The sequence below is a fragment of the Pavona decussata genome, unplaced genomic scaffold (genome assembly GCF_977016875.1).
Source record: "Pavona decussata unplaced genomic scaffold, jaPavDecu1.1 SCAFFOLD_140, whole genome shotgun sequence".
NCBI classification, from domain to species: Eukaryota; Metazoa; Cnidaria; class Anthozoa; order Scleractinia; family Agariciidae; genus Pavona; species Pavona decussata.
In genome coordinates this window covers 85,495-96,457 of record NW_028145553.1, presented here as the reverse complement: position 1 = coordinate 96,457, position 10,963 = coordinate 85,495, and the positions used below count along the sequence as shown (strand labels likewise).

General features: G+C 39.1%; 1 protein-coding gene across 50 annotated transcripts in view; it reads right to left on the bottom strand.

The window, feature by feature from the left end:
• LOC146466769 (uncharacterized) overlaps nucleotides 1–10,963 on the bottom strand; it is a 45,245-nt gene that overhangs the window by 12,459 nt on the left and 21,823 nt on the right. For 6 of the 50 annotated variants that reach the window (XM_085126560.1, XM_085126561.1, XM_085126550.1 and 3 more), the window contains 9 exons: nucleotides 8,456–8,521; nucleotides 6,323–6,388; nucleotides 5,477–5,542; nucleotides 4,627–4,692; nucleotides 3,710–3,775; nucleotides 2,869–2,934; nucleotides 2,023–2,088; nucleotides 1,173–1,238; nucleotides 331–396 (listed from right to left, as the gene is read on the bottom strand). The exons of 1 other annotated variant lie outside the window; for it this stretch is intronic. In XM_085126560.1, coding sequence (XP_084982686.1) covers nucleotides 331–396; nucleotides 1,173–1,238; nucleotides 2,023–2,088; nucleotides 2,869–2,934; nucleotides 3,710–3,775; nucleotides 4,627–4,692; nucleotides 5,477–5,542; nucleotides 6,323–6,388; nucleotides 8,456–8,521 — 594 coding nt within the window. The remainder of the gene's footprint in view (nucleotides 1–330; nucleotides 397–1,172; nucleotides 1,239–2,022; nucleotides 2,089–2,868; nucleotides 2,935–3,709; nucleotides 3,776–4,626; nucleotides 4,693–5,476; nucleotides 5,543–6,322; nucleotides 6,389–8,455; nucleotides 8,522–10,963) is intronic. 43 more of the 50 variants (XM_085126554.1, XM_085126565.1, XM_085126570.1 and 40 more) reach the window with 35 other exon arrangements.

Genomic DNA, 10,963 nt, shown 5'->3' with positions numbered 1-10,963 from the left:
CCAGAGCAGTGTTAACACAGATATGATGGCCAGAGGATAGTGGATTTCTACTGCCGGTGGGACTAATGGATTGTATACTTCACTTGCCCAACAGGCAACTGAAAATTCTTTGATGTCTTACTTCCGATAACTTTTTGGGCTAGTGAAAATTACTCTCGGGCTAGTACGGCCTGGCTACAGATTGCCTGAAGGGCACACTGGAAAATTAAAGTTGTTTTGTACCCTGTATTGACTTCAGATTAGTATGGAGACTTAGCCCATTTTCCTGACACTTTTAGCAAGGTCAGCACAAGTGCTTATTTTACATCATCAATTAATTTTATCCTCTACCTTTGTGCCTGCCATTCTTTGCTGTACATGCCACAGATTCACAATTGCGTGACACTTCTTCTTTATCTATTCAAAGAAAAAAAGAGTTAAAATGAAGTGAACTGGTATGCTACGAAGATCATTAATGTGACATTCTTTTCTGCATTTCAGTATCACACACCTAAGTGTAGCCTCCCAACAAACCTTTTTCACAAATGAAGTTAGCCAATCAGTGAGCACAGATGTCTTTCATTTGTATGCCTCCTAGCTTTCACCGTTAAAGGACATCACAACAAAACGATAGAATTGCATTTGCCAACAAAATGAATTTGTGCTCTAGCCTTGACTGTTAACTTGTCCAAACAGTTTGATGGGTGGCTATACTGAGAGTTGTCGCACTGTAAAAAATGGTTCAAAATGTGCATTAAAATGATTATTTTTTCTTCACTGAGCAAGAACTACAGTGAGTTTTGTATATCTAAAACAAGTGATGTTAATGCAAAAAGTAAAAGAAACATTTATTACAGAAGTTGCCAGAGCAGTGTTAACACAGATATGATAGCCAGAGGATAGTGGATTTCTACTGCCGGTGGGACTAGTGGATTGTATACTTCACTTGCCCAACAGGCAAATGAAAATTCTTTGATGTCTTACTTCCGATAACTTTTTGGGCTAGTGAAAATTACTCCCGGGCTAGTACGGCCTGGCTACAGATTGCCTGAAGGGCACACTGGAAAATTAAAGTTGTTTTGTACCGTGTATTGACTTAAGATTAGTATGGAGACTTAGCCCATTTTCCTGACACTTTTAGCAAGGTCAGCACAAGTGCTTATTTTACGTCATCAATTAATTTTATCCTCTACCTTTGTGCCTGCCATTCCTTGCTGTACAGGCCACAGATTCACAATTGCCTGACACTTTTTCTTTATCTATTCACAGATAAAAAGAGTTAAAAAGAAGTGAACTGGTATGCTAGGAGGATCATTAAGGTGACATTTCTTTCTGCATTTCAGTATCACACACCTAAGTGTAGCCTCCCAACAAACCTTTTTCACAAATGAAGTTAGCCAATCAGTGAGCACAGATGTCTTTCATTTGTATGCCTCCTAGCTTTCACCGTTAAAGGACATCACAACAAAACGATAGAATTGCATTTGCCAACAAAATGAATTTGTGCTCTAGCCTTGACTGTTAACTTGTCCAAACAGTTTGATGGGTGGCTATACTGAGAGTTGTCGCACTGTAAAAAATGGTTCAAAATGTGCATTAAAATGATTATTTTTTCTTCACTGAGCAAGAACTACAGTGAGTTTTGTATATCTAAAACAAGTGATGTTAATGCAAAAAGTAAAAGAAACATTTATTACAGAAGTTGCCAGAGCAGTGTTAACACAGATATGATAGCCAGAGGATAGTGGATTTCTACTGCCGGTGGGACTAGTGGATTGTATACTTCACTTGCCCAACAGGCAAATGAAAATTCTTTGATGTCTTAATTAATTACTTCTGATAACTTTTTGGGCCAATGAAAATTACTCCAGGGCTAGTACGGCCTGGCTACAGATTGCCTGAAGGGCACACTGGAAAATTAAAGTTGTTTTGTACCCTGTATTGACTTAAGATTAGTATGGAGACTTAGCCCATTTTCCTGACACTTTTAGCAAGGTCAGCACAAGTGCTTATTTTACATCATCAATTAATTTTATCCTCTACCTTTGTGCCTGCCATTCTTTGCTGTACATGCCACAGATTCACAATTGCCTGACACTTCTTCTTTATCTATTCACAGATAAAAAGAGTTAAAAAGAAGTGAACTGGTATGCCAGGAGGATCATTAATGTGACATTCCTTTCTGCATTTCAGTATCACACACCTAAGTGTAGCCTCCCAACAAACCTTTTTCACAAATGAAGTTAGCCAATCAGTGAGCACAGATCTCTTTCATTTGTATGCCTCCTAGCTTTCACCGTTAAAGGACATCACAACAAAACGATTGAATTGCATTTGCCAACAAAACAAATTTGTGCTCTAGCTCTGACTTTTAACTTGTCAAAACAGTTTGATGGGTGGCTACACTAAGAGTTGTTGCACTGTAAAAAATTGTTCAAAATGTGCATTAAAATGATTATTTTTTCTTCACTGAGCAAAACCTACAGTGAGTTTTGTATATCTAAAACAAGTGATGTTAATGCAAAAAGTAAAAGAAACATTTATTACAGAAGTTGCCAGAGCAGTGTTAACACAGATATGATAGCCAGAGGATAGTGGATTTCTACTGCCGGTGGGACTAGTGGATTGTATACTTCACTTGCCCAATAGGCAAATGAAAATTCTTTGATGTCTTAATTCCGATAACTTTTTGAGCTAGTGAAAATTACTCCCGGGCTAGTACGGCCTGCATGGCTACAGATTGCCTGAAGGGCACACTGGAAAATTAAAGTTGTTTTGTACTCTGTATTGACTTAAGATTAGTATGGAGACTTAGCCCATTTTCCTGACACTTTTAGCAAGGTCAGCACAAGTGCTTATTTTACATCATCAATTAATTTTATCCTCTACCTTTGTGAATGCCATTCTTTGCTGTACACGCCACAGATTCACTATTGACTGGCACTTCTTCTTTATCTATTCACAGAAAAAAAAGAGTTAAAAAGAAGTGAACTGGTATGCTAGGAGGATCATTAATGTAATATCCTTTCTGCATTTCAGTATCACACACCTAAGTGTAGCCTCCCAACAAACATTTTTTACAAATGAAGTTAGCGAATCAGTAAGCACAGATGTCTTTCATCTGTATGCCTCCTAGCGTTCACCGTTAAAGGACATCACAACAAAACGATTGAATTGCATTTGCCAACAAAACGAATTTCTGCTCTAGCCCTGACTTTTAACGTGTCAAAACAGTTTGATGGGTGGCTATACTGACAGTTGTCGTACTGTAAAAAATGGTTCAAAATGTGCATTAAAATGATTATTTTTTCTTCACTAAGCAAGAACTACAGTGAGTTTTGTATATCTAAAACAAGTGATGTTAATGCAAAAAGTAAAAGAAACATTTATTACAGAAGTTGCCAGAGCAGTGTTAACACAATATGATAGCCAGAGGATAGTGGATTTCTACTGCCGGTGGGACTAGTGGATTGTATACTTCACTTGCCCAACAGGCAAATGAAAATTCTTTGATGTCTTACTTCCGATAACTTTTTGGCCTAGTGAAAATTACTCCCGGGCTAGTACGGCCTGGCTACAGATTGCCTGAAGGGCACACTGGAAAATTAAAGTTGTTTTGTACCCTGTATTGACTTTAGATTAGTATGGAGACTTAGCCCATTTTCCTGACACTTTTAGCAAGGTCAGCACAAGTGCTTATTTTACATCATCAATTAATTTTATCCTCTACCTTTGTGCCTGCCATTCTTTGCTGTACATGCCACAGATTCACAATTGCGTGACACTTCTTCTTTATCTATTCACAGAAAAAAAGAGTTAAAAAGAAGTGAACTGGTATGCTAGGAGGATCATTAATGTGACATTCTTTTCTGCATTTCAGTATCACACACCTAAGTGTAGCCTCCCAACAAACCTTTTTCACAAATGAAGTTAGCCAATCAGTGAGCACAGATGTCTTTCATTTGTAAGTGTAGCCTCCCAACAAACCTTTTTCAGAAATGAAGTTAGCCAATCAGTGAGCAGGGATGTCTTTCATTTGTATGCCTCCTAGCTTTCACCGTTAAAGGACATCACAACAAAACGATAGAATTGCATTTGCCAACAAAATGAATTTGTGCTCTAGCCCTGACTTTTAACTTGTCAAAACAGTTTGATGGGTGGCTACACTGAGAGTTGTCGCACTGTAAAAAATGGTTCAAAATGTGCATTAAGATGATTATTTTTTCTTCACTGAGCAAGAACTACAGTGAGTTTTGTATATCTAAAACAAGTGATGTTAATGCAAAAAGTAAAAGAAACATTTCTTACAGAAGTTGCCAGAGCAGTGTTAACACAGATATGATGGCCAGAGGATAGTGGATTTCTACTACCGGGACTAGTGGATTGTATACTTCACTTGCCCAACAGGCAAATGAAAATTCTTTGATGTTTTAATTCCGATAACTTTTTGGGCTAGTAAAAATTACTCCCGGGCTAGTATAGCCTGCATGGCTACAGATTGCCTGAAGGGCACACTGGAAAATTAAAGTTGTCTTGTACCCTGTATTGACTTTAGATTAGTATGGAGACTTAGCCCATTTTCCTGACACTTTTAGCAAGGTCAGCACAAGTGCTTATTTTACATCATCAATTAATTTTATCCTCTACCTTTGTGCCTGCCATTCTTTGCTGTACATGCCACAGATTCACAATTGCCTGACACTTCTTCTTTATCTATTCACAGAAAAAAAGAGTTAAAAAGAAGTGAACTGGTATGCTAGGAGGATCATTAATGTGACATTCCTTTCTGCATTTCAGTATCACACACCTAAGTGTAGCCTCCCAACAAACCTTTTTCACAAATGAAGTTAGCCAATCAGTGAGCACAGATGTCTTTCATTTGTATGCCTCCTAGCTTTCACCGTTAAAGGACATCACAACAAAACGATAGAATTGCATTTGCCAACAAAATAAATTTGTGCTCTAGCCCTGACTGTTAACTTGTCAAAACAGTTTGATGGGTGGCTACACTGAGAGTTGTCGCACTGTAAAAAATGGTTAAAAATGTGCATTAAAATGATTATTTTTTCTTCACTGAGCAAGAACTACAGTGAGTTTTGTATATCTAAAACAAGTGATGTTAATGCAAAAAGTAAAAGAAACATTTATTACAGAAGTTGCCAGAGCAGTGTTAACACAGATATGATAGCCAGAGGATAGTGGATTTCTACTGCCGGTGGGACTAGTGGATTGTATATTTCACTTGCCTAACAGGCAAATGAAAATTCTTTGATGTCTTAATTAATTACTTCCGATAACATTTTGGGCCAATGAAAATTACTCCCGGGCTAGTACGGCCTGGCTACAGATTGCCTGAAGGGCACACTGGAAAATTAAAGTTGTTTTGTACCCTGTATTGACTTAAGATTAGTATGGAGACTTAGCCCATTTTCCTGACACTTTTAGCAAGGTCAGCACAAGTGCTTATTTTACATCATCAATTAATTTTATCCTCTACCTTTGTGCCTGCCATTCTTTGCTGTACATGCCACAGATTCACAATTGCCTGACACTTCTTCTTTATCTATTCACAGAAAAAAAGAGTTAAAAAGAAGTGAACTGGTATGCTAGGAGGATCATTAATGTGACATTCCTTTCTGCATTTCAGTATCACACACCTAAGTGTAGCCTCCCAACAAACCTTTTTCACAAATGAAGTTAGCCAATCAGTGAGCACAGATGTCTTTCATTTGTATGCCTCCTAGCTTTCACCGTTAAAGGACATCACAACAAAACGATTGAATTGCATTTGCCAACAAAATGAATTTGTGCTCTAGCCCTGACTGTTAACTTGTCAAAATAGTTTGATGGGTGGCTACACTGAGAGTTGTCGCACTGTAAAAAATGGTTAAAAATGTGCATTAAGATAATTATTTTTTCTTCACTGAGCAAGAACTACAGTGAGTTTTGTATATCTAAAACAAGTGATGTTAATGCAAAAAGTAAAAGAAACATTTCTTACAGAAGTTGCCAGAGCAGTTTTAACACAGATATGATAGCCAGAGGATAGTGGATTTCTACTGCCGGTGGGACTAGTGGATTGTATACTTCACTTGCCTAACAGGCAAATGAAAATTCTTTGATGTTTTAATTCCGATAACTTTTTGGGCTAGTGAAAATTACTCCCAGGCTAGTACGGCCTGCATGGCTACAGATTGCCTGAAGGGCACACTGGAAAATTAAAGTTGTTTTGTACCCTGTATTGACTTAAGATTAGTATGGAGACTTAGCCCATTTTCCTGACACTTTTAGCAAGGTCAGCACAAGTGCTTATTTTACATCATCAATTAATTTTATCCTCTACCTTTGTGAATGCCATTCTTTGCTGTACACGCCACAGATTCACCATTGACTGGCACTTCTTCTTTATCTATTCACAGAAAAAAAAGAGTTAAAAAGAAGTGAACTGGTATGCTAGGAGGATCATTAATGTGACATTCCTTTCTGCATTTCAGTATCACACACCTAAGTGTAGCCTCCCAACAAACCTTTTTAACTCGTGAATGCGCGTAGCGCAATGAACGAGTTATAGCGATAGCTGGCTTTCGACTTGGTCGATCAGTCGGTCGGTTTTGTCGTTAACTTTCGCGCGTGCGCAGTGCGTGAGTTTCAAATTCAATTAGTGGGAAAAACACGCGAACATTTATTGTTCACGGCGCATCAGGAAATTCTTATTCAATATGTAGAGAATAATTTGACGATCATTTAGTGCAAGAATGGAGATTTTTCGTTCAATCTGAGCAAAGTTACAAGTTTTTTCAGTTTTTCAGAAAGTCCGGGGTCGTAAACTCAATTAGTGAAAAAAAAAAAACGTGAAAATTTTTTTTCATGACGCGTCAGAATTCTCTCATTCATTCTGTAGAGAATAATTTGACAATCATTTCAGTGTAAGAATGGAGATTTTTCATTGAATCTGAGCAAAGTTATAGGTTTTCTTCGTTTTTTTCTACAAAGTGCGGTTTCTTCAAGAATTAAAAATGATTTAATTTAGAAATAATTTAATTAAAAAATAATTTAATTTGTCAGTTTTCACGCGAAAGCGGAACGTGCCATGTCACGCATCATTGACGTCATAGACAAAATTATGCAAATTTCTGGTGAAATGAACACTTTAAGATCTTGTCAGCTTTCATAGAGGGTTCACAGGGAAAAAATGTTTCATTTTCGAAATTTACAACTGGAAATTTATGGGAAAGCAAAAGGACGCGGTCGATAAATAATTCTTATTTAGCAAGAGCTCGTCATAGTTCATTATTTTTACTTGAGGATTGCGTGGACTGAACTCCAAAGGAAAAATTTCACGCATTTATGTCGGGCATGAAATGTAATGCGACACTTTGTTGAACATATTTCCCTTTGTGAGATCGGCTTGCCCTACAGTAATTTTGTAATTTTAATTCCCAAAAAAACTTCACTTGCCCATCGGGCAAGTGATGGTTAGAATCCACTAGCCCGATCGCGAAATCCAGTAGCCCCGGACTATCGGCAATCTCGTTCGGGGACACGAATTTGCATGACGTAGCTGCACATGGCGTGCTCCTATGAACTTTGAATAAAAAAAACACGTGATTTTTTTTAATCGGCGCATCAGAATAATCGGCTTATTCAATCTGTACAGAATAATTTGACAATCATTTTAATAGTACAAGAATGGTCATTTTTCGTTACATAATCGGGCAAAGATATAATTTCTTTTAGCTTTTGAGGAAGTTTCCGTAGCCGTCTAAATTTCAATTACTATGTGTCATCTGCATTCACGAGTTGGCTCACAGGAGCCTTTGATTTACAAATGAAGTTAGCCAATCAGTAAGCACAGATGTTTTTCATCTGTATGCCTCCTAGCGTTCACCGTTAAAGGACATCACAACAAAACGATTGAATTGCATTTGCCAACAAAACGAATTTGTGCTCTAGCCCTGACTTTTAACTTGTCAAAACAGTTTGATGGGTGGCTACACTGACAGTTGTCGTACTGTAAAAAATGGTTCAAAATGTGCATTAAAATGATTATTTTTTCTTCACTGAGCAAGAACTACAGTGAGTTTTGTATATCTAAAACCAGTGATGTTAATGCAAAAAGTAAAAGAAACATTTATTACAGAAGTTGCCAGAGCAGTGTTAACACAGATATGATGGCCAGAGGATAGTGGATTTCTACTGCCGGTGGGACTAGTGGATTGTACACTTCACTTGCCCAACAGGCAAATGAAAATTCTTTGATGTCTTACTTCCGATAACTTTTTGGGCTAGTAAAAATTACTCCCGGGCTAGTACGGCCTGGCTACAGATTGCCTGAAGGGCACACTGGAAAATTAAAGTTGTTTTGTACCCTGTATTGACTTAAGATTAGTATGGAGACTTAGCCCATTTTCCTGACACTTTTAGCAAGGTCAGCACAAGTGCTTATTTTACATCATCAATTAATTTTATCCTCTACCTTTGTGACTGCCATTCTTTGCTGTACACGCCACAGATTCACAATTGACTGGCACTAATTCTTTATCTATGCACAGAAAAAAAAGAGTTAAAAAGAAGTGAACTGGTATGCTAGGAGGATCATTAATGTGACATTCCTTTCTGCATTTCAGTATCACACACCTAAGTGTAGCCTCCCAACAAACCTTTTTCACAAATGAAGTTAGCCAATCAGTGAGCACAGATGTCTTTCATTTGTATGCCTCCTAGCTTTTACCGTTAAAGGACATCACAACAAACAATAGAATTGCATTTGCCAACAAAATGAATTTGTGCTTGTCGTATCCTCTTAATACATAAATTAGAGGAACGCTAGCCGTGAAACTAGCCCAGAGAAAGACACACAACTAGTCAACCATGTGCTCTCTTTATTACTCTAATCCCATAATAATCTCGGCCTAGGTTGCTACTTCATGTAATACACGACATCCCTCCTTTTCTTAAAGGAAACAAGGAGTAACAGTCCTCTAAACCTAATCAGAAACAAAACGTATTTAAATGAAATTCAAAGACGAAGACTCTTACGCAACTAATGACTTAACAAGGTTAGTAAGTTCAAACAGTATCTTTTCTCTCGATGAGTGTCCTTAACAAATACTTAGTCTTTGGCTTTAACGACTTGGTAAACTCATAAGTGACTAGTCCACTATTCCATAACAAAGTCTTTGTATTTCTGTGGCAGTGTCCTCTGTCTCTGAGGTCTTTCATAACTCGGTCTTGCTGGGGTACTAGGCACTGTTGCTTGATCAACTACAACATCCTTATGGAGTGGAACTGCCTCATTTTCATTCTTCATACTTGCTCGGGTTAATGGTGTAATCCTGGTCAAAGGTATACTTGATGGTGTGGCGGGTGCCACTGGTGTCAATTCATATGTAGCTTGACTTGGTATTGTGGTAGGTACTGAGGATGTGTCTCCTACTGCAGATTCGCCTGGAACAGCAGATGGTGCTTTGCTTGCAGACATAGGGGTCTCTGACACAAACTTCTTTACATGGGAAGTATTTCTTGAGTACTGGGTCCCACCCTGGGATTCTACCACGACACTGTTGCCTGTCTTGCTTACAACTTGGAATGGTGATGGATTAAATGGTGTGGAGAACTTATCCTTCTTCTCTTGCCTCACAAGTACTTGGTCACCAACTTGAACATCAGACGGTCTCGCATTCATAAACTTATCGGCATGCGCTTTGGTCTTTGCTTTGACCTCTGCATCCCTGTCACGGATTTCCAAATCTGGACGATAATCAGCATGTAGTTCTGGCAGCTTCCCCTTTATCTTCCGATTGAACAACAGTTCGGCAGGGCTTTTGCCGGTAGTTGCATGGTCAATACCTCGGTACTTGGTCACATATCTTCTTAACTCCTTCTTCCAGTCCAAGCTTTCAGCTTGAGCAATGCGAATTCTCTTCATTAAGGAGGAATTTTGCCTTTCAACTTCTCCATTAGCCTGGGGCCATTTGGGTGTAGTCTTGAGATGCACAATTCCATTCTGCTTACAGTACTCCCGAAACTCTTCTGAGCGGAACTGTGGTCCATTGTCAGACTTGATAGTTGTGGGAAGACCGTGGCGACTGAAAATCTCTTCTAGGTTGTCGATTACTTTCACAGTGGTAGTGGATGTCATGATCGCATACTCATAGTAACGGCTATAGTAGTCAACAACAACTAGTATTGAGTGTCCAGATGGGAGTGGTCCTAGAAGATCTATGGCCAGATCTTGCCAAGGTCCCTCTGGTAATGTCGTAGACCTCAATGGCTCCGGTGGGTCTGGACGTGTCACCAGTTGACATCCATAACAAGACTTGCAAAATTTCTCTGCTGCCTTATCCATACAAGGCCACCATACTTTGCTTCTCAAGTTTTGCTTTGTTCCTACGATTCCCAAATGTCCCTCATGGGCTAAGGCAATTGCTTGAGACCTTAGCTTGCTTGGCAGTACAATACGGGTACCTCTTAGGACTAGTTGCCCGATCACACACAGTTCACCTGCGGCTGGTGAATAAGCCTTGCATTTCTCAAATCGACCAGTTTTAACTGCTTCTCTCAGAGCTATCAACTCTTCGTCCACTGCAGATGCTTCTTCAACTTCTCTTGTAGTTAGGGCTGCGGGTGTAGCACTGATGGCTGCAAATCGGACATATTCTTCTGCTCCATGTTCATAACTCGTTGCTTTGTTCCGACTTAACAAACGGGAGAGAGGGTCAGCTATGTTGCTTTGCCCTGGAGCATACACAATGCGGAAGTTGTACGGTTGTAGACGGATTACCCATCGTTCAATTCGGGCTGAAGGTTTGGAACGGGGACCATAGATGACTTCCAACGGTTTGTGGTCGGTTACCAGATCAAACCTCATTCCATAGATGTATGCATGGAATCTCTCGCATGCCCAAACAAGAGCAAGGGCCTCCTTTTCAGTTTGGGAGTATTTGCGTTCACACTCTGTGAGGCTGCGGCTTGCATAGCAAAT